The following is a 24,600-nucleotide window of genomic DNA, read 5'->3' as shown; positions in this document are numbered from 1 at the left end:
AAAATCATTTATTTTCTCATGAAACACTTTCACTTTTCTTTGTAAAGTAGCAGTAAAAGTCCTAAATTTACTACTGAATTACATTATTTTGAAAAATTAAACATTTGCATCATAATCCTATACGTATTTTTTCAAAAGCAAGGTGACTAAGACTTTTGGATGTATAATAGATTTATGATTAAAGAATTAATTATCCCTTCCTTTCAGTGGCTGGGAGCTTACAAAAATACTATTCTTATCCACAATGAATGCCAACTGGAACTCCTGTCAACCATGGTGTCAGCTAGCATGCTGCTTGCTGACATAGAAAAGGGGGGAGGAATCAATGGATAATTTTTCATTGCAGCTTTTGAACTACGGCCTGGATTTCACTTATCTCCCAAGGCCATGTCTATTAGCTCTGGTATGCAGTAGCCTCTGGTTGCCTAGCTAGAGCCTCTGGTTGCCTAGTTACAAGGGGGTTGAGCTGTACGGTTTATTTCAAGTTACTGTTTCCCTGCGCTTTGCCTCAGAACTTGCCTGGAATTTGTTGCTTTCAGCTTGTTCCTAGTAAAAGTAATTTCTCTAAATCTTTTTTTAAAATAAACTTTATTAAAGATTAAAAAGAAAAATATGTACAATACATAGAATACAACCTTTCATTACAAACAAAATCAATATACAAATACATAACAAATAAACATAAAAAACATTTATGTTTCTAATCAACTAAGACGGTGTGATCTTTTATTGAAAACAATTTTATTAATATTCAGTTCCTGATTTTGGTAAATGCTCTTAATCTAACCACTTCATTTTTCAAATTCTTATCTTTTAATTCCCTGGTTTTTTATCCTTAATCCACTTGTGCCATTTTTCCCAACCTGTACTATGTCTTGAGTCTTCCCTATCCCTAAGTTTTTGTGTAAGTAGGTCCATTTCAGCGCAGTCAAGAACTTTCTGAATAATCAAATTTTTTGTTGGCATTTGGTCACCCTTCCAGCATTGTGCCAACACAATTCTTGCTGCCATAATTATATGGAGAATTAAATAGTTCATTTCTTTTGCATAGTCCTCTTTTAACATTCCCAACAAAAATATTTCGGCCTTAAGTTCTAGTTGGATATTTGTAATTTCTTTCATCCAAATTCTAATTTTTTTCCAGTATTTTTTACTTTTTGGGCAAAGCCACCAAATGCGGAAGAAGGTACCTCATGTTTGCTTACATTTCCAGCAAGTCAGACTTAAGTTTGGGTATATATTCACTAATCTTGAGGGTGCCAGGTACCACTGGTAACATATTTTATATTGATTTTCTTTATAGGCAGCTGATTTTCTTCTGCTAATGCTGCATAGAGTTTTCCTAAATTTTTATATTGTAGGTATTTCTTATCCTGAGCTCTAATGTGTACCTCTTGGAGGCACACTATATCCATTTTTTGTTTTACCAATTTCTTTAAAGTTTGATTTCGTTTAGATGGAGAATTGAGTCTACTTACATTTACTGACAATATTTTCAAATTATTTTCCATTTTCGTTCTTTGTTTTTACTACTTAGTTCCTGTTGTTCTTTTCCTCTGTTTGTGCCCTTGTTCTTACTCTGTTCTCTTCTTGTGGTCTTTCTTCTCTTTTCTCTACCTCTCCTTCCTGCTCTTTTTCTTTTGTTTCTAATTGTTGGTCTGCTTGGCTGCTCGATTCCAATTCTTCTCTGTTGCTGCCTGCTTCTTCTATTCGTACCATTTGGGTATGGAAGTCTTGAGCTTTTTCCAAGGTATCTATCTTAATCTTGCCACGACACCAACATTCCCTCAGGTGTTATCCATCTAAACAGTATGTTATTTTTATTAAGTTGAGCGGCCGGAAGCGATATTCTTTCTGTTGTTCACGAACTCTTTTCGGGATTTGCTTTAGCATAATAATTTCTTTTCCTCTATAGGACATAGGGTCATCTCTGGTGATTTTGTAGATTATATCCTTCACTTTTTTTTTTCGTGCAAAACGGATATGGACCTCCTTTGGCAATCTGAATCTTCTGGCATAATTCGTGTAAACCCGGTAAACTTCGTCCAATTCGTTAATTATTTCACTCTTACCTCTTTGGAGAGCTTCTGTGATTATTTCAGCCATTATTGCTGTTAAATCTTCTTCCTTCATCTCTTCCACATTCTGAAATCGCAGGTAGAATGAGGCTCTCTCCATTTCCAGCTGGATCAAAGTGTTTTCCACTTCCTTATTCTGTTCTTTCATTTTCTGGTCCACCGATTCCAACTTCTGTTCTGTTTTTTCTGTTCTCTTCTCAATCATTTGCAATCTTTTCACTTCCTCCATTTCTATCTTCATTTCTCCGTGGTTTCTAGTCATATTTTCCTATAGCTTTATCATTGCTTCTTGTATAGATAATAATGTAGCCTGCAAGGTCTGTGCATTCATCACAGAGGTTGTTTTGTCTGTTGTGAACATTCCTTCTATAGACCTTTGTGTAGATGGGGATGGTATAGCTGTTTCTGGAACGGGTTTCTTTCCAGTCTTCACTGTAGTTGTCATGAAACTTGTCATTTCTTGCAGTATTTTGTGTTGCTGTCCTAGTATTTTTTCTATCCTTTCCCACAACACCATTCAATGTTCTCCTGATTTCTACTTCTATTTTCTTTGTTGTTGTTTTTTCTTACCTTGCAATCTACAGTTCTATATCTTCTATTATATCTCGGGTAGTCCACTAAGTTACAAAGATTACTTATGCTATGTAATTTTACTAATCAATCCCGTTAATCAAAATAACACTGATAATAATGATTTAATTGTTCTATTGGTTCTAATTATTCTTATATACTTCTGTTATATTTATAACTTAATATTTTAAATAGTTAAATGTATAATTAAGTATTTAAACAGTTAATTAATTAGCAATTTAAGATGTACAATCAATATCCTATTTCTAACAATCAATATAATTCTATAAAGTCACAGTTCAATATCCCAATATACTTTTGATAACAATTATACTTTGCTAAGAAAAACAAACTGAATTCAAGTTGTATCAATTTTTACAATCCTTTTACGTTCATATTATTTTCTTTAAATTGTTTTGCAGAACCAATCCCTTAATTGTATACTCTTCTTTAAATTCTATTCAATATTATCTATATTAACATAAATGTTTTAATATTATTAACATTGAATATAATGCACAACCAAAAGAGAGGTAAAGAAAAAAAGAAATTTAACCACAATATTTTTAAATGTAATATTCCAACCTGACATTTGATTTTGAACAAAATTATTTTTTGAAACTCCAATCAGGTTGCTGTATCTTGCTGTAGTGCTGAAAAGTGTAGTCTTAAAAGAGTTAATTTTAACTTTCCACTTTCAAAATGTCCAGCTCTTACAATTGTGCAGTCACAGTCACTCTCCTGTCCTTATTTTTTTCCTCTGCTTCTTTGAACACAGAACACAGATAATCTTACTTTTTCTTCTCTTCTGTTCTTTCTTCACATTTGCTGGCACCCCCTTTCTTCCTCTCCCTGTTCCGCTCTCCTCCTTATTTCAATCCATGTGCCACCTTGAACTTTCACTTTTACTGTCACTTTCTGGGCTCTCTGTCTCTTAGCACTTTCCCCAAAACCAAACTCTTTCACTCTCACTGCTTTTGACACACTGTTCTCTCTTTTTGCTTCCCTTTCTGTCTTGCAGGACGTCAGATCTCTGGGTCGGCCATTAAAGTCCGACTCTCCAGCTCTGGGGGCTCCTCCGCTTGCACTGTTGGGGATCACACCTTCCCGCTATGGCTCCGAAGGTTCCCCTCTTCTTCGCTGACCCCCCCAGGGCCGTTTTTTGCCTCGGATGGTCACGGATCGCTGGATTTTGGCAACGGGAGGCAAAGCGCTGTCACCCTGTGCTGTTCGGTCCCACATCACCACCAGAAGTCTAATTTCTCTAAATCTATGGAGCTGAGGATTTTTCTTTCCTAGGAAATGAACAGAGGCAGCCCTGGCACATGGTTTTGAAATTAATTTGCCCTAGAGATGGCACCTGAGAGACAGTGTACGATCACTCTAGCTTTCTCTATATATTTAAGTGCATCAGTAAGTTTTTGGATTGTCTAAAATTCACTAAAAGTGTCAATTTACATTAAATCACCAATATTTCTCATAGAAAAAGGAAATTGAAAAATAAAATGTGGCAGTGTTAATAGTTTTGGCCAGCAGGGTACTGTAGGATGCCATCTAGGCCGAAAACGGGCCATATGGGGGCCACCCACACCCCCTGTGCCCTGTTTTGGCCAGCAGGGTGCTGCAGGAGGCTGTCCGTCCTGTCTCCCCACCTACCAGCCCACAATCTGGCCCTCCAAGATATCCAGTTTGACCCCTGCTCTAGACAAACAAATCTTCCACAAGCTTCAACTTACATGAGAAATTCTTAAACAGACTGGCTGCCAAAATTCATTTGAATTCCTCTTTCAATCTTATGCAAATGAAGGTGTTCGGATGTTTTCTGCCTGTCAATTGTGACAGAGGGAAACATAAAGAACACTTGGAAAGCAGTATTCTGAGCACTCAATAACTGCTTCCTTCTTAAAGAGAACTGAAGAAATTGGCTATGGCAATGGGGTCCACCAAATCAAAACCAAATCCAACTAAATAGTTGGTTGACAATCCCACAGTTAATAAGTGAGATGATTTCTTATTTTAGCTACTGGCCAGGTTCAATAATATCTCCAAATTCTGGTGCTAAAATATACGTATACTATAAAATATACGTATACTGCCATCTACTGTAATCTCTTGGAGTTCAGTTGGATAGCCTCAATAGACAGCATCTATTTTATTTGTGGCTTTTTCAATGCCACATTTGTTGTGTTAATTTGACCATAATGTCTTCATTTAATAGGCTTCTTAGTTCTGGTTTATTATATTGCCTAGTGCTTTTGCTTTAATATCAAATATCCACTATGTACATTTTAATGCAGATGCTGTTGACATTTTTGTTCTTATATAAATTCTCACAGGCCACTGTTTCCCAAACTGGATGGCTTTGTGATGTGTGGACTTCAACTGCCAGAATTCCCCAACTAATATAGCCATTGCTAAGAATTCTGACAGTTGAGGTGCACACATCTCGAAGGCATATGGAGTGAAACTTGTCAATAATCCTTTAACTGGATTGATTTAAAATGCCTCTAAGAATTAGTGGAGTCACATTCACTGAGAAAAAAGCTAACATTAGTAACTTCCAGTGCAGTTTACAAGTTCCATGATCTTCTGTTCAGGAAGTTTAATAGATATGGAGCGGGAAAGCAGGTTAGTGAAGAGATTCTTTGGGGAAGTGAGGGGAGCTGGGCGGGAGCTGGAAAGCAAGTGCAAGGCAACACCCCCCAAGGGCTCCAGGCAACTAGTGTTGGAATGGGAGTAGTGGCAGGGGGTGCCCCACTGGCCACCGCCACTGAATGAAGAGGGCTGCTCCAGCTGCCACCACCCCACTTCACCAGCATCAGGCTCTGCAGGCCAAGGGGCTTCGTCTTCCACCCCACCACCACCCCGCTTAATGGCCACAACACTGGTGCATTGCTCAGCCTTCTGCACTGTTGCGGTGGCAAGGAGAAGAAGCATCATTCTCCACCCCACCTCATTTCATCCTCCACCCCCACCCCCCACAATGCCTCACTCTGTGGCTGCAGCACACCCCCACCTGCCTTGTATTGGCAGCAGCCAAACAGAATGGGCAGGTGTCCAGCTGCACAGGCTCTTAAGTAGGACTTACTTTATTTTGGTGGCAGGTCCTATTTTCGGGGAAACACAGTAGTTCCTAATAATTTCCCATTTCACAGTAAAATAATGTATTAAGACACTTAAGAATAATGTTAGAACAATTAAAATACATTTTAATGAAACATACCTAGAGGTATTTGAGCTATCTGACAAAGGCATATCCAGACTGACTGGACTGTTGCTATTGCGATCACTGCTTTCATAACCAGATTCCATCCTTTGGATCAGACGAGGATGCTGATCCATTCTGTGATGTGCACCACGCCCTAAAGTCCATTGTTTATACCTGTTGGACCGCCTTGATTTTGTTTCACATGCTGGCTCCTTCAGCTCATCTTCTATAAATTCTTTGGCTGACAAAGATATTACATGAAATAAAAGGTAAATGGAATTCTTTCACTTAGTATTCTGGAAGCACAAATTTCAGCCCCAGAAGCTCACTGGCTGATTTTGGACTTCTACCACATTTCCCTAAAAGTAAGACTAGCTTGACTTTTTAGCATGCTCCTAATATAATCTCTATCCCCAAAATAAGCTCTAGTTAAGATCGTCATCAACCGGGGGAGGGGTGGGCAACTACCGGAGGTGGTGAGGGGATGGGGGCCGACAGCAATTGCAGCCTTTGCAGTGCAGGTGATTACCTGTCCAAACAGCAGGCAGAGGCAGGGGGGGCAGGCATGTTATCCAGAGGCACTGCACGGGCTATGAAACAACTGAGTCAGTGGACTGGAGAAGGGGAAAGGCACACAAATCGGATGCATCGCCTGGGCTACAGGCAAGCTGAGAGATGCAAAGATAAGCCTCCCATGGCTGGCTGCCTCCATCTCTTGGCTTGCTTGCAGCTTGTGTAGCGCATCTAAATCAGGTGCCTCCCCCCATGCCTCTGCTGCCATCTGCTGCTTGGACACATAATCAAGTTACCTGCGCTGCACAGGCTGTGCAGCTCCAGAGTGTACGAAGTGGCTAGTGGGCTGCAGCCGCTGCCAGAAGTCAGCCCCTGTGCGCTTGCTGCCTTTTGTGTGTGTGTTGGGGGGTAGTCGGGCTGCTTACCCTGATATCATGTTTTCCTGAAAATAAGCCCTAATGCTCATTTTGAACCCCCCAAAATATAAGACCAGGTCTTATTTAGGGGAAAACATGGTAGTCAGCCAATTTACCTCATAAGGTTGATGTTGTGAGTTAAATGAGTAGGGAATTCTACATACATTCCTTGAGTTTGTGACAGAACGGAAGGCTATAAAATAATTGAATAAACAAATATTTGCAAAAAACAACCTGGTACCATTCTTCTCTATAATATTTCATCTTAACTCCGTAATTAGATTCACCATAATGTTAGGCTATAATGTACCTTACTTATTTATTTTGTGTGATAATGTGAGTACAGCTATTTAGTTTTTGCATAATAAAAATGCTGAATCAAAAGACAGATTTAAATCTTTTTCGATGCTATACACTGCATGCGCAATTATTAGGCAAGTGAGTATTTAGACCCTGTCATCATTTTTATGCATATTTCCACTTCCAAGCTATATAAACTTGATGTATATTTGTATAATGTGGCCTAAGGAGATCAACACCCTATTTCAATTATTAGGCAGTTTCTTAAAAACTCAGGCAAAATGGGCCAAAAACAGATTTACTTGACTCTAAAAACAATTGTAAAAAGTCTTTCAGAGGAATGCAGCACTCTTGAAATTGCTAAGATATTGGAGTGTGATCACAGAACCATTAAACATTTTGTTGCAAATAATCTACAAGGTCACAAGAAACACACTGAGAAAAAAAAAAGATGCACATTAACTACCAAAGGTTTGAGAAGAATCAAATGTGAAGCTGCCAGGAACCCATTATCCTCCAGTGCTGGCATATTCCAGAATTGCAACCTACTTGGAATGCCCAGAAATACAAGGTGTTTGTCAATTTTGGCTGAGGCAATTGGTTCCCCCCAAGGTCTTAGCTCAGCTTTTCATCCAAGTACCAGTGGTGCAGCGGAATGAGCTAACACAATGGTGGAACAATACTTGAGATGTTACGTTAACTACCAGCAAAACAATTGGGCAGAGCTCCTGCCAATTGCTGAACTTGCGTATAACAATGCAGTGCATAGTAGTATGGGACTCACTCCCTTTAAGGTAGTGAATGGAGTGGAATTTGTCCCAGTGCCTGAATATTCTCAGGAACCCCGCTTCTCAATCGGTCTGACGGAGTGGGTTGATTTGTTGCAGAGTGCTTAGGGACATGTAAAGCAAGCGCTATCTAAAGTAGCAGAGGTTCAAAAAGAAGCAAGCAGATAAAAGGCGGTCCCCTCAGAGACCATTTCACATTGGAGAAAAGGTTTACCTCTCCACTAAATACTTAAAATTAAAACTGCCTTGCAAGAAGAAGGCCCTAAGCCCATTCACAATAGTAAAAGTCATCAACCCAGTCACAGTGGAGTTAAAACTTCCCCACTTACTGGGGAAAGTGCATCCTGTCTTCCACAGCAGGTTATTGAAGCCAGTAATAGGTTTGGACCAGTAGTTCGGGTTGCTCCCAGTAGAAGGGGAAATGCATTACAAAGTAAAACAAATCCTAGACTCGAGGTTGTATAAGGGGAAGCTACCATGTCTAGTTCAGTGGAAGGGTTACCCCCTGTCAGAGGCTACTTGGGTAAAGAGTAAGGATGTAAGGGCAGAGGGGCTGGTTAGGAAATTTCATGACAAGAATCCTCAAAACCCAAAGTACCACCTGAGGGAAGAGGAGGTTAATAGAGAATGAATGTGTGCCTGTGCTTATTATCTTTCGTTTGCTTTTTCTCTGTAAGGGGAGCCAATTGTCATCTTTCAAAACAACTGTGGCTGTGGCATTCCCCCCCGTTTCTCAGTTGCCACACAGATGGGGGCGGCGGGGGGAGGATAGATGTTTGGAATGTTATTCTATGAAGTGCTAGACAATACATAGGCAGAGGCTGGTAGAGCCAAGGTCATCTCAACAAATGCTGAGCAAGAAAGGAGGGGAGTGCCTGAAGAGCCTGTCATTTACTCAATTGGGAAACATGATCTGTTGACCCTTGGGGGGGGGGAATCATTTACTCATTTAATTACACTGAACCACAGGACATATTTACAGCTGGCTTCACATAAGAACGTGCCGTTATGATGTACCCAATAAAGAGAATCTTTGAGAAGAATTCCAGTCTCAGAGTTCTGACTTGGTAGGGATCATTACTTGAAACCATCACAATGCTTAGTAGTCAGAGACATGGCCAAAGTAAGGAAGGCTGAATCCCAACCACCAGTGCACAGGACACATAACTTCAAATGGCAAGACTGGGCCAAGAAATATCCGAAGACAGATTTGTCAAAGGTTTGATGGGACTGATGAGATGACTCATCTTGATTGACCAGACGGATGGGCCTGTGGCACTATAATGGGCACAGAGCTTCACTTCGACTCAGATGTCAGCAAAATGGAGGTGGGGTACTGCTATGGGCTGGTATTAAAGATGAACTAATTGGACCTTTTGGGGTTGAAGATAGACTCAAAATCAATTCCCAAACCTACTGCCAGTTTTTAGAAGACATTTTCTTCAAGCAGTGGTATAGGAAAAAATCTGCATCTTTCAAGAAGACCATGATTTTTATGCAGGACAATGCTCCATTGCTTTTATCAAAGTACTCCACTACGTGGCTAGCCAGTGAAGGCCTTAAAGTTGAAAAATAATGACATGGGCCCCTTCCTCACCTTACCTAAACCTGATTGAGAACTTGTGGGCCCTCCTTAAATGGAAGATTTATGGTGAAAGAAAACAGTGAACAATATCTGGCAGGCTGTGGTTGCTGTTGCACAAAAAGTTGGTTGTCAACAGATCAAGAAACTGACAGACACCATGAATGGAAGGCTTATGACTGTTATTGAAAAGAAGGGTAACTATATAGGCCACTGTTTTTTTTTTAAATGCCAGAAACATTTGTGTGTACATTTTGGATTGTTTGTTTATTATTCTCACTTTATCAGATAAAAATAGAGATGGGAAAATTTTCATTTTTCATTTAGTTGCATAATACTTCTGCACACTAATAGTTGCTCAATATGCACACATAGATATTCTCTTAAGAAAGCCAAAACCTCATTTTTCTTTTCTTAAATATTCAGGTTTGAGGTTTATTAACATTTTGGATTAACTGAGAGCACTGTAATTTTTCGATAATAAAATTAATCCTCCAAAATACAACTTGCCTAATAATTGTGCACACAGTGTATATCCACTTTTTCTCATCCTTGCAAAAATTAACCTCTAATGGTTTCTAAACCTTCTCAAATTTCCCTTATCTTTTTATCTAATTGATATACTGCTAGACAGAGATTTATCCAAACTGAATTTAGATACCACCAGGGGTGGGATGCTGCCAGTTCTGCCCAGCTCCATAGAACCGGTAGTTCTGAAGAGCAGCAACCAGTTCTGTGTCTGCTGCTGTTTGGCCCACCTGCTGGCCCGGGCTCTTACCTGACCTTTATTTCCTGCTTTTTCAACCTCGGCTGCTTTGCTCAGCACAGCTGAGGTTGGAAAAGCAGTAACAAAAGTGCCTTTTCAAATGCTTATCAGCTGTCCAGGAAGCACAGCTTAAGGTTAATACACACGCAGAGACCGCGCGTCTGGCACGTGTGCGCCCAAAGCATGCATGCACATGTAAAACGTAATCACCGAACACCAGTTGAATCCCACCCCTGGATACCACCCATTTACAGAAGTAAACTTAAACCTTATTTAACATTCTTTTCATGATAGTTTTTTTCTTTAAATTAATACATTTTAAAGCTTGTAGGATCAGCCAATTTCACTATTTTTGCAGAAGCAGCAGCATTCTGTGATTTGTTGGAACCAATTACTCAGCAATGGTAGAGTCCATTTCATTGGCTTTTACACAGGCTTAACTATCATATGTTTTGGGATATTTTAATATGGATACATGCATTGAGTAGTTGGACTTGATGGCTTACATGGCCCTTCCAGTTTGCTGATTATGGCCCATTAATCTTATATCAAATGCAATCAATAAAAATAAGATATATACTTTTTTGCATACATAAGGAAAAAGTTACAAAAAATATCACAAAGAAAACAGATGTAGAACCTTTGGAACCATTTTAAGACACATTCTCATCCATGTTATTTTATTTTACTATTTATTTTATTTCATAAAGTCAGAATAGCAAAACACAATTGAATGTTCAATGTTAACCATTAAATGTTAACCTCATATTTCTTTGCTTACTGTAGGAAAAATATTTGTTTGGATAGTATTAATGACTCTTAATAAAGAAAAATATATATATTTCATGCCACTCTGTATTACACATCTTGACCATTTTTACCTGCATCTTCTGCGAAGGGGCTGAGTTGGGTATAGCCACTTTGTTTTCTCTTTTCTTTACTGAAGATGCTGTCTATATTTAGCGGCTCTCGTTTGGGTCTCCAAGGTGGTCGGTACTTGCAAGAAGAACTTGACTTTGATTCGCTACTGTTGCTCTCTATTTCCCAGTCTTGAGAGTGAATGGTCAAAGTTCTGGGTAGTGACTGGATTTCAGCCTGATTCTTCCCATGAGGGGAACCTTGATGTGTCTGCGAAGGCCTGCTGTGGATCATGTTGCTAACTGTCTCTTTAAATTCCCTTAGTTTGCTGGTACCATTCAACATTTTAGAGGCAGTTCTGGGTACCTGTTTCTCCTTCAGTGTCTCTCCTATGTTTTAAGAGTAGAAAAATACCATGTAAACAATATAAACATCTTCAGTAGACTGTTTTCATCAAATTTCTGAACTGATACAGTCCAAAAAGCAATCCAGTCCTAACTCTGACAACACAAATGAAAGAATCCAATCATTTTCACCTTCACTGTGATATCCAGATGGCTGTGCTTCATCCCCCTTCTTTCTAGACCTGTTGTTATTTCTCTTACGGTCTGCCAGAGAACTCTTTTTGGTAGTATGTCTCTGATTACATTCACTATCAGTCAGGTGACCTGAAAGAAAAGATGTAAAACACATTACAAATTATAGTTCAGCATTTTTTAAAAAAAGCTTTGTTCGTTCTCACAGACTTTAGATACAAAAACTATCCACTAATGTTTGAAAATTATTTTTTTTTAAAAAAATCCTAGCTTTATTTTATATGTAAAATAAAAACCTTAATCAAACTAATATTGTTCTGTCTCACTTGTAGCCACAAGTGAGAGTCCAAATGTCCCAAAGAAATAAACACGAACAAATAATACCAAAAACCACAGCGTTAACTTTTCTTTGTAATCGTCGTTGGCAGCTTTCCCAGAAACTGTCTTCAAGCCGAGATAACAAGCCGCAAGATAAATCAGGAACAGAGGGCTTCTTCAAAGCTGTGCAGTAACTAACAAAGTTTGATCCGGACAAGGACCGTTAACTAACACGCCTCCTTATATTCCTTGAAGGGGCGTATCAGTCTCTCTAATTAGTCTCTGACTTGACGTTTCTTTTCAAATTGTGCTTGACGTCTCAACCTGCGTCTAGTCCTTGCATCAACCCAACATTCGTCATCACTCAAGGACTCTGGTATGTTCTGTGGATCAGCTGCTGACACCTGAGGCATGATTGAAGTGGAAGGTTCTGGAGAGGATGGTGTTTCCGACACTCCCTCATCCTCCTGGCTCACGTCTGCATCTCTCATTAGAGCAGGCTCCAATTCCAATGCCAAACCTTCCTCATCACTCGAACCTGTGTCTTCTTGATACATCAGACTCAAAGCTCACAGCAGGCTCAAACCTTCCAGTCACAACAGATTTCTATAAATTCTATAAAGAACCTACAAGAATTGAAAGCAGGATATTGCACCTTCCTTCATACACTACTGATCCTTTATAACTGCCTGTCTCAACTTTTTTTAATCTGGAAGGCAACATATATTAAATTAGAATATAGATACTAAAATTATATTAAATCATGATAATTCTAAAATTAAAAATAAAGTGATAATATCTAAAATTTAAATGAATTACAATTACATAGAATGCACTGCAGATAATTGGCCCATCAGGGTCCAGTGTTGTTACATGAAACCTAGCAACATGCGCTGTAACAAAAGATAGTTCATTTATGACCAGCATCTTGGCATAGACTGAATCTGGGCAATCAGAATATCTACTACTCAGAGGTAGAATAAATCTGGTTCGGATGTCTCTGTAAAAGGAGCAACAAAGAAGAACACGTGTCATTTCCACCGCTCCTAAATCATAGCAGTCAAGCCAGCCAATGGTCCTTTTTTATCTTTAACATCCAATATGCAGAGGGGAGAGAATGGTATCAGGTAAGAGAGAAAGTTTTCTGATGGCTAGGTGTTTCTACCTGCATACTGTAGTTGGCAGCAGTGACAATCTATCTGTTGTGCACCGGTGAGAGAACAGTCAGTTCCAGGACCTTTCCCCCTCCTGAGTTAGCCAATAATGGTTTTAGTTTCAGATGCTGATACTGAGAGCCATTTAGTTAAGTCCTCATCCTCACAATGAGGGATCTCCATACATCCTCTGAAAATGTACTTTCCCAGGCTTTAGGTGGTATTTGAGAATCTAATGGGGTAGAAGCTCTGGAAACCTGAGGTGCCAGAAAAGAGCAGACTTCTTTTTCTTCACTGATTCAATAAATTCTTCTCAGGGGGTCCTTGCATTTTTCTTCTTAAAAGCCACTAGTTTTTTAAGGGTTAGAAGATATTATTGTCACCCATCTCAGATTTCTAAAAACGATAAGTTGAGGTAAATTGAGGTCTTATCAAATTATGGCTTTGGTGAAATTGAAGGCCATTTAGCAAAGAAATTGGGATTGCAAGTCAATAAAGACCATAGCTCTTGCACTAGAATTCTGTATAGACCCATCTTCATTGAGGTTGGCTGACATGAGGGCCGACTGATACTTCTGCCAATGCCCTCTTCATCTTTTGAATGAGCTGCAGGATCCATTTGATATGAAATTTTGCTTGACCTGCTGGAGAAGTTGAAGGAATGAAGTGAGCTTTCAGATATGGGAAATATAATAGGGTACCAGGTTCATAGTAATTGGCATATAATCAATGAATGGTATTAGTTCTGCCAGAAATGTGAATCCCCCTACATAATCTCCTACAAAAAATCATGTAGTATAAGAAGAAATTTATTTCTAAACTATACAACCCATGTTTTATAATGTTTACAATCACACCAAAACAGCATGCAAAGAATTCCTATCACTGCATGACTTTTTTGTCAGTCAACATCTTTTATAGAACCTGGTGACCTCTCTCAGAACTCTAGGATCTTGCAGAGCCCCAGTTGGGAGAGGGTGCTCTAAACAATGTAGTATCCACAAATCTCTCAGGATGGACCAAATTCATTTATTATTTTTGTTGTTCTTCTTGGACCCATCATCTATTTCTGATAGGTAGAAGCATTTCATATTAGCACAGTTTTTCTATTTGTACTTCAAATTTTTAGTAATTGACATATTGGGGAAGAGAAGTAAATAAACTTACCTAGCAGCAAGGCATTACTGTGTAATTTCAGCTAATATTTCCGCTTAAATTTTTGCCAATGATTTGTAGGATCTCTCACAAAAATACAGAATTCCTGAAAAATTTGGGTTTCTTTGACTAAATTATTTTTATTTTTTTCATATCTGCAAGTCAGCTGATGCTATTTACAGGTTTCACAGTACACCTGTGTGTACTGAGTTGCAATAATTAAAATATAAAGACAATTATTAGTGAAGGATGCTTTTTTAACATTAATTACATAAATAGGTAGACAGACAGATATATTTTTCTCTTTTTTCAACTGATTGAAACCAACATGTGAAGTTCGATATTTCTAAAGGTTTACCTGTGTCCCTGCTGCTTTGCGAAACCACATCATTTTCCACATTATAAATAATAGTTCCTTGAGAATCAGAAGAAAAGTGGCTGACCATAGATTCATGGTGTGAATGTTTATGCAGATAGCTGTCTGTAGAAGAATCTGTTCTAGTGTCACTTGAGATAGAAGGTTCACGTCCTATTAAAAATAGTGAACATTTTTGAGAAAATTAGAAAAATGTTAACATAATTAGGGTAAATACATTTACCCTAATTTCTAATTACATTTCTAAGACAATATAGATGGCAGCGTGGAAGCTGCTGACAACTCAAATAAAATAGAATTTTGAGAAAAGGTTGCTCAATGAGCACTAAAACATCTTGCAATCCATCTCCATCATCCTTCTGTGTTGTGGCACCGATGCATGAGCCTGCGTTGTTAGAGGAAGAGGACTCGGAAGATGAGGGGGAGGAGGAATTGGGAATGCCTTCCTCCCAAGGACCTTCCTCTTCGGCAATGCCTTCCTCCCTGATTATGCCTCAGGTTTCGGCAGATAACCGAGAAGGACAGCCTGAGGCTAGTCAGGAGAGGGAGGGCATATTGGAGCAGCCTCTGACAGAGAATCAAGTAGATGAATGCTGGCTTGATCCGAGGCAGCGTCGCAGGAAAAAGTGTGAACTGCAACGCAGGAGGCATGGATGAATGAGAGACTGAGCTGAGCCATGGAGACACACCCCACAGGGGATAAAAGTGGGTGCGTTTTCTCTGGGAACTCTGTATGGGACAAAGTGAGAATTTTCTGTCGAGCTTTGGTGTATCTTGTTCCTTGAAAGCTTTCGTGATTAATGTTTCTGGTTATCGTGTCGGACTTGGCAGGCAGCGTGTGTGATACTGCCAAGAACATTGCCTGCTTAAAGGAATTAACTCTGTAAATACTGAATCTTCTTGCCTGCCTGTATTTGGTCGGAGTTTGGACTTCTCATCTTCCTTGGAAAGGTGAGACATAACACTTCTGTATGCATACATTCAACCACCTTGTAGATTCTCTTTGCCAGTTATCTGAAGGTAATGTTGAGAAAAAAGATCAAACTATAAAATGTTTCTTTGTTGTCCAGCAATACTGCATCACTTACATCACCTCTGCTCATGCAAGTGGAGCTTCATGTGCGTATGCAAGAAGACATTGCTTGCATGTGTAGCTTTGTGTGCCCATCTACCCATCGCTCATGTGGACCATTTCAAATAGGTCATAGACTGGTAGTGGGCTGCGGACCGGGGGTTAGGGATTCCTGATCTAGCCAACTTGGCTTAATTTTTAAAATTATCATACTTTACATATCAGCCAAACCTGCAGAACTGTCCTGCTTACCCAGGCAGGCAGGGAATAAAGCCCAGAGATAATGTTTTTATTATCTGTGTACCATATTGATGATTTTTTTAAAAAGGAGGCGGTTAAATAAATAGAAATTATCTTTATGCATTCAGACTTCCAGCGGTATGTTAAGCCGTTTTTTAAAAAAATCTTCAGTTCTCTGAATAATTCACTTTGAATTTTTCATTATCTGAATTTTTATTATTAATAAATGCTAATAAATCCAAAATAATTTTTTATATGGAAGGTTTTTTTTTAAACCAGGCTTACATTCAAATACCACTATATTTTTCAAGAATTTAAATTTAACATTATGAAAAATAAAGCATAAAGGACTTTAGAATATTTAATCCTCTAATAATTTTTTCTACCGTATGTACAAAAATACATATGATATTCAGACTAGTTGAATTTCTGCACAATGTATAAAGTATTTTTGCATAATTTGCTATATTTCAGGTAGGCAAAGAACTAAATTCCACTTCTATGCCATTTTGCTGATATCTGATAGTTCACAAGTCTTTATTTACTACAAAAAACTTATGTAGAACTTCAAAAGGTTACCTGAATCTTCACTATCATAATAAGTTCTGTTATACTGTGGCAAATCCTGTGTGGATAGATTCTGGCTTGATACTGGAGTTCCTCTTGGGTCTGCATAAAGGAGTAGCAAGGGTTGGTAATGACCCTTAATGCACTTAGTAACAACATCTTTCCATTTAGGGCCTATCTGAAAATATTTTAAAAAGTAATGGGAGGGGGGTCATTTTTGATACAATTAAGTACAACAAAGACATTGGTCGTAACAAATAGATGGTCAAGAATCCAACTGACAATGGGAAACAATTATTATGCTGTAAACAACATTACATACAAACAAAATATTATATTAGAGGCTAATGCCAGTCTAAGATAAAGAACTTCAAAAAGCTCTTTAAGATTATTCCATTAAGAACTTAAAATAACAAAACATACTTGAAAGCAAAACATAGATTCACAGCAAGCATTTACAGAGATTCCAGAATCTCTGTCTGAAAACAAGCAGCAATTAATTTGTTCCTGTTGTGGTTTGCAGAGCAAAACTACATGATGAAGAGGTGTGTGTATATGTTTGTGTGTGTATTCAACCTCTTAGCACAGCTCAGTTTGTGAGTAAATTTTTATTTTTCATAACTTCCGAATCTAGTTATCTATTGAAAGTTCTGTAGGTTCTTTTCAATTTCTTGCCACTTCCAATTTATTTTATGTATTTATTTATTTACACTTCATGTTTCTAGAGCACCCATCTTCCTCAAGGTAGGATTAACCTGCTGCCAATATAAAGTCGATAAGAGATCCAAAAGCTAGATCAGAATTGAGCTGTCATTTTCAACAAATATACAAATGAAATATACCAATATTTCAGACAAATGGTTTTTGAATAATGTTGAGTACTGGACAATTTATGTGGAAGTGATTGTACTCTGAAATATCTAACCAATGTTACATTTATTCACTTTATGTGCAGGTATTTTATTAACATCAACCTGTAGTCATAATGAAATTAAAAATGAAAGTAAAAAATCTGGATTAAATGTTATGGCAGTAAAAGCATTGTTTAACCAGCATTGTTCATGAACAACACAAATACAACAATAAAAAATGGAAGGTAGTAGTTGTTTTCTTAGGCTCAAGAATAAATAAAGTTAGACAAAATATAGTTGAGGTTCCCCCTATGGAAGAAGACAATGCAGATTTGACAAGATAATGAAGAGAAAGGATATGTCTATTATAACAAAGATCAAAATAGTTGATATAATTTTCTTTCCAGTGGTAACACATGGCTATGAAACCTAGCACTTGAAAAATATCAGAGAACAAGAAACACTTTTGAATTATGGATCTGATGATGATTACTATGTGTCCTGTGGATTTCAGAAAAAAAATTACATTTGTGTGTTGTAACAATGGAGTGATTGCCCTATTGAGGTACTATACAGAAACTCATCTAAAATGCACATAAAAACATTATGGGAAATAGAACATAAAGGAAAAGATAAATTATACAGAATAAAATAAAGTTCTCCCTGAAAATGTCAGCCTTGGATCGATCCTGGGACAGATTTCAGGGCTACCACAGCAGGGGATGGGCAAGCTGTGAGAATAGGACAGTAGCGAAGGGAGTTTAGCCATAACAACATTCTTTCACTAGAGATCAAGGACAAGCTGCTGGCACCTGGAGGGGTGTGGCCAAAGTTTGGCAGCAGCTGAGACAGGACATTGATTGAGCCATGTTATGGGGAAGTCACTAAGTGTGGCAGAGTGTGACTTTTAGTGTGGATGGAGGGAAAACGTAGGAATTCAAATTTGGGGTTTCCCCAGATGTGCCAACATGACTTCTCTAATAAATTCTTGATGGACTTTGTCTCGGAGTTCTGAATTGCATGGAGAGTTTACTTGGAATGCTGCCATTAACCCGAATCTCTTCTTGAGAACATTCCAGCAATTTCTCGCAAAGCTGTCCGGAGCCCTGAATGCCCCCTAATCTAACGGGGAGCACAAAGACTCAGGGAAGATGGAACATTTGTGGAGCCATCTGCTATCCATTGGCTACTGCGGTAGTTGCAGCGGAAGGGCACCCAACCCAAGGAGCCAGTCCCAACCAACCAGACCAGCTGCGCAGCTAGAATTGGAGCTGCAATGATGACCCAAGCAAAGCTGGTCGCTTGCAGGGCTACCCGAGAAGTTTGATCAGCTGAGTGTGGGACCCACTGCTCAGACATCCCCATATCCAATCCAGCCTGGTTGGACCCTAGTCCAACTGACATTCAACTTCCCAGGGTCAGGGAGCATGGCAGTCCAAAGCGGGGCTTCAGCTTCATTCCACTCAGCACTGGCTGGATCAAGACTCAGCCTTCCCCCTCGCACCAAATTGTTGGGGCAATGACGCAGCAAAACGCTATAGCCAGTTGATACCCTGGAGCCCTGGGGCACTCAATCCCAGGCGCCAGGGAGAAGCAAGGGGACTATCCCAGCCTGCCTGTCATCTGCCACCAGCGCATCCCAGACTGCTGCCCGCTGACCAAATTCTGGATGGGCCTTTTACCCAGACCAGGGGGGGATCCAATACCAGTCAGTGCCAGCTCCTGTCCCATTGCTGATCCCACTGGCCGCAGCAGACCCGCCTGCATCACAATTCTTTGATGGCACCCCAGGAAAGCTGGTTCATTTCCTAAACAGAATCTGGGCCCACATCGATTGATATAGGGCTCAATACCAATCAGACAAGGACATGATCTCAGTCATTGCAGATAAGATGAGAGGAGGAGGCAGCAGATTGGATTGCTCAACTCCAAGGCAAAGAAGCCCCTGAGTTGGAAGATGTGGATGAGTTCATGAAGTCCTTAAGGGCGCGATTTGAAGACACAACTAATCGAGAGGAAGCTGAAGCAGAAATCAAGGCACTGAAGCTGTGTGGTCTGCCTCCCCAAAGAATTTGTGTAGGAGTTTAGAAGAGTAATCGGAAAATTACAGGAGTGGCCGGAGTTACTCTTCATCCATTATTTTAAAGAGGACCTGGATCAGGACTTTAGGCAAGCGTGTGCCTCTGGAGGAGTACCAGACCGGATCCAAGATTCGCGGTACTATGGACTTAAGAGATTCACCCCACCGGAGGTCCCCGCCAGAAAAACCCCCTAAATGACCATTGGGAAACAGACCAGCCAGCAAACTACCAATGGAGCCGCAACTAACAGCAGTCCCTGGAATCAAGAGCTTCAGAGGCAGCCAGCAGGGTCACCAAGTTCGGAATGCCTCACGCTGGCTCCTATTCCTCAGGCACAGACACCAGCTACAGCAAAGTCAAAGAGAACTCCCAGAAAACCGCAACACAAAGGAAAGTTTGCTCAGCAAGCCGTGGAGGTCCCCCCCTTTGCAGTCCAATGAAGGGGGAACTCTGGCTCTGAAGGGTGTCGACACCAGTGGGAGCGGTGATGAGGACCTGATGGTAAGTGAATTCATCCGCCCCTTTGCCATAAAGTCCTGCATAGTAAGTTCCCCAGACAGGAGCCCATGTGGACCTAGAGGCCATAGTAGACACTGGATGCACCCGGTGCTTAATCAGCTCTCAGACTGTACAAAATTTAGAGATAACAACATTGGGCCACCCTATCCGCTTTGAACAAGTAGACAGTTTGCTAATGGGGGGGGCGGCGCACATGATGTTAGTTACTGAACCTGTAAAAAATTAGAAATGGGGCGGACTGGGAAATTATACACTTTGTAGTCACCCCAAAATTGACTGAAGCACTCATCCTCGGCTTAGCTTGGCTAGACAAGTGGGCCCCCACAACTACATGGGAAGATGGCTATTGTAAAATAAAGATAGGCCACTACCACGCCTTCTGTAGACTGAGAACTGGCCATCTTTGGGGCCCAGCAATTGCAGCCAGAAAGAGGAAGTGGCCTCCATCACGGAGGTACTGCCCAGTTGCCCAAGGATACCCAAAGAGTACCTAGACTTAGCAGAGGCTTTTAGCAAAGACGAGTGCAATGTGCTCCGCCCATCGACCCATGGATTGCACGAAAGAATTTATACTAGGGGCGAAACTACCAAAGCCAAAAATATATTTGATGGCCCCTAAGGAAATGGATGAATTGAAGAAGTATATTGATGCCAACTTAGAGAGGGTTTTCATCCAGCCCACAAAATCTAGGATCGCAGCCCCCGTATTGTTTAAAGATGGGGGAGTGGGGTGAGGCTCTATGTTGATTTTCTTGGAATAAATGCTGTATGCGTAGAGAACACCTTGCTCCTCCCCCTCAAGAAGGACATGCTCAACCATCTAGTGAGGGAAAATTGTTTACAAAGCTAGACCTTTGAGAAGCCTACTACTGCGGGCGAATAAAAAAAGGCAACGAATGGAAAACAGAATTCAAGTGCTCGTTAGGCAGCTTCCAATTTAAGATTATGTCATTTGGGCTACAGGAGTCCCAGTAGTGATTATGCAACTCATTAACAAGGTGCTGCATGAGCACCTATACAAGGGAGCTTTAGTTTATTTGGACGACATTCTCATCTTCAGTGAGACAATGGAGGAACACATCAAGCTAGTGCGACAAGTGTTGAAAATACTCCTAGAAGTTAAGCTTTATGCCAAACTGTCTAAGTGCAAGTTCCACAAGACCTCCCTAGACTACCTGGGGTACCAAGTTTCAAATGACAGGATTGAAATGGACCCGGAAAAAGTTAAAGCTGTAGTGGATTGGCAACTTTTCCTGGGGTTTGCAACCTTTTACCGGCAGTTCATTCCCATGTTTGCTGGGATAGCCCTGCTACTTATGGAACTATTAAAGACAAAGGAGATCGACCCCAAGCCCAAACAACTTCTAAACTGGACACTAACTGGAGATAAAAGGACTATTTTCCATGGAGCCAATCCTGCAACACCCTACCACAAGTGGCAGTTTGTGGTGCAAGCCGATGCCAGTGATGTTGCGGTTGCCGCAGTCCTTCTACGGGAAAACTCTCTGGACCAACTGCAACCCTGCGCCTACGTGTCCAAAAAGCTCACTGACACTGAGAGGTGATGGGCCAAATGAGAGAAAGAGGGCTTTGCAGTCAGATGGACTCTCTCCAGGAGTCATTTCTTAGAGAGCAGCAAAATGCCTTTTGAATTCTGGACTGACCACAAAAACTTAGAGGCATTAAAACCCCCCTAGGAAGTTATCTCCTAAACAAGTCCACTGGATGCAATACTTCAAATGTTTCAATTTTGAGCTGAAACACGTCCCAGAAGAGAAGGAGAAATTGGATGATGCCTTGTCAAGAAAGCCGATGGGAGAAAGTAATACATCCAGTCATAATCCTTTCTCAGCGAGCAGCTCAAGTCACTACCAGAAGCCTAGCCAGGAGTCATGATGACCAAACAAAAGACTCAATCACTGTGGTGCTCAAGTGCGCGTTCCCCAACTGAGCCATGGCTAAAGGATAACCCAAACACCCTAATCTTGAGTGATGGGTTAGCTTGGAAAGGAACTAAGCTGTACATCCCTCCCAGCCTGAGATTGAAAGTAGTGCAGTTACAACTTCTGGTTGGCTGGTCACTTTGGATTTCTGAAGATCCTTCACCTAGCAAGGAGGCAATTTTGGTGGCCAAAGATGAAGGCAGACATAGAGGACTATGTAAAAAGCTGTTCCACGTGCACTGACATGAAGACGAGAACAGGAAATCCACCTTGCCTACTCCAATCTGTAGCTGACCCTAGCCATGGGAAGAGATCGTCATGGATTTCATGGTTGAACTTCCAGAAAGCAGAGGAAACATTGTCATTTGGATAGTGATTGACTTATTCTCTAAGCAAGCTTGCTCTGGATTACCAACTGCTAAAAAAATTGGTAAAAATGTTCATCAAGCAAATTTATAGACTGCATGGAATGCCCCACCAGATAATTTCTGATCGAGGAGTCCAATTTATAGCAAAGCTCTGGAGGGAGTTCCTATGATCCATTGAATCCTCTCTCTCTGCTTTTCATCCGAGCATAAACAGGCCATGAATTGAACGAACACCATGGTGGAACAGTACCCGAGATATTACGTCAACTACCAGCAGGAAATTGGGCTGATTTGCTACTTTTCGCGGAAGTAGCCTACAACAACGCAGCCCACAGCAGCACCAGACTAATTCCCTTCCAAATCACTAGTGAAATGGATTTTGTGCCCATGCCTGAGTTACCCAGAGAGCCTCCATCCTCAATGTACCTAACCAAATGGATAGACTTATAAAAACGGGTGGGAAAATACCAAGCGTGCCCTCACTTAAGCTGTGGAGAAATATAAATGTCAGGTGGACAAACACCTATCTCCTCAAGCCCCCTTTGTGGGAGATTGGGTCTACCTGTCCACTAAATACCTTAAAGTTGCCTACAAAGAAACTGGGTCCAAAGTTCTAGGACCATTTCCCATAATGAAAGTAATAAACCCAGTAACAATGCAACTAAGTCTTCCTTGCTTGTTAAGGAGTGCATCCGGTGTTTGACAGCAGCTTATTGAAACCAGCTGCTAGCTCACAGATAAGACCAAGCCAATTGTAGTGTAAGGGGAGACACATTATGAAATAAAGAAAATGTTAAGACTCTAGATAGCATAGGGGTCGTTTACAATACTTAATCCACTTGAAGTGGGAATCCCCTTGAGAGGGGATGTAAAAGCAGATAGGTTGATGAGGCAGTTTCATAAGAAGTTGCCTGAAGCCAAAGGGGCCCCCTGTGGGGGGGGGGAGAAGTGGTTAGAGAGCATCCTTAGCCCCATCCCTAACTTCCTGTCACTTGTCTCATTTCAGGATGTTCTCATCACTTGAGGGGAGGCAGCCTGTCAGTCCCAGATAAATCTTGAGACAGATTTCAGGGCTGTCATAGCGGGGGATGGGCAAGCTGTGGAAACGAGAGAGTAGCGAAGGGAGTATAGCCATAACAACATTCTTTCACTCGAGATCAAGGACATGCTGCTGGCACCTGGAGGGGAGTGACCAAAGTTTGGCGGCAGCTGAGACAGGAGATTGAGTGGCCATATGACGGGGAAGTCACTAAGTGTGGCAGAGTGGGAATTTTAGTGTGGATGGGGGGAAAACGCAGAAATTCACATTCAGGTTTTCCCCAGATGTGCCAACATGACTTCTCTAATAAATTCTTACTTTGATGGACTTTGTCTCGGAGTTCTGAATTACATGAAGAGTTTACTTGGAACGCTGTCAGAAAGAACTATAAGGTAGTACTAAAATTAAGTGCACAAGTACTTCATTATGACTCAATGGCCCCCAAATTAACCAACTAATCATTTATATTGTGGTGACGCCTAGGGGCTGAAAACCAAATGAGTAAGAAAATCCTTTTCTTTTAATAAGAACTATGGCAGGAATCACATCTCATTTCCTAAATATAAATCCATCCTGTTGCTTTATCTGTAACACTGCAGTCAGTAATTCTTGTTTAACTGGGTGATAGGAGATAAAAATCTAAAGTCAACTATAACTTTCATCAAATAAATTTAACAAATAAAATAATATATATTAAATTCTTCAAATATCACTAAATATTAAAAAGAATATTGTGGATGTTTTAAAATGTTTCCAATAAAGGATAATATTTGTGATATTCAACCGCTCAGGCAGGGGTGGGATTAAAATTTCTTAACTGGTTATGTGGGTGTGGCCTAATTTGTGGGTGTGGCTTGGCGGTCATGTGACTGGGGTGGGAGTGGCTTGCTGACTGGGCGTGACTAGGTGGTCATGTGACTGGCAAACCAAATGTAAGTGGTCCTTGCTTAATGACCAAGTCCTTGCTTAATGACCAGGTCCTTGCTTAATGGCCAGTTGCTTAGCAAGTGTTTTTTGCCAGTTTCCAAGGCCTGGGGAGCCCTGGAGAGGGTAGGTAGAGACCCGGGCAGGTGGTCATGTGACTGGCGAACCAAATGTAAGTGGTTCTCGTTTAATGACCCGGTCCTCGCTTAATGGCCACTTGCTTAGCAAGTGTTCTAATTTACAACTGACCTCCACAGAGCTACTTGGTCTGTTTTTGGAGTTTTGACAACCACACACACACACACATTTTTTTTTTCAAAATTTTTATTGATTTTAAAAAAACAAACATAAACAAACAAAACACAAAACATGAAAACA

The 24,600-nt window shown here is 40.4% G+C and overlaps 1 protein-coding gene across 2 annotated transcripts in view; it reads right to left on the bottom strand.

Moving 5' to 3' along the window:
* The window catches only part of USP54 (ubiquitin specific peptidase 54), a 134,369-nt gene that overhangs the window by 25,745 nt on the left and 84,024 nt on the right, over positions 1-24,600 (bottom strand). For both annotated transcript variants that reach the window (XM_087933855.1, XM_087933856.1), the window contains exons 10-14: positions 16,510-16,675; positions 14,601-14,771; positions 11,616-11,747; positions 11,103-11,468; positions 5,872-6,097 (exon numbers count right to left, since the gene is read on the bottom strand). In XM_087933855.1, coding sequence (XP_087789981.1) covers positions 5,872-6,097; positions 11,103-11,468; positions 11,616-11,747; positions 14,601-14,771; positions 16,510-16,675 — 1,061 coding nt within the window. The remainder of the gene's footprint in view (positions 1-5,871; positions 6,098-11,102; positions 11,469-11,615; positions 11,748-14,600; positions 14,772-16,509; positions 16,676-24,600) is intronic.

The sequence above is a fragment of the Pseudonaja textilis genome, chromosome 4, assembly GCF_049901715.1.
Source record: "Pseudonaja textilis isolate UNSWEBS1 chromosome 4, rPseTex1.2, whole genome shotgun sequence".
NCBI classification, from domain to species: domain Eukaryota; kingdom Metazoa; phylum Chordata; class Lepidosauria; order Squamata; family Elapidae; genus Pseudonaja; species Pseudonaja textilis.
This window is presented reverse-complemented; position numbering and strand designations above follow the sequence as displayed.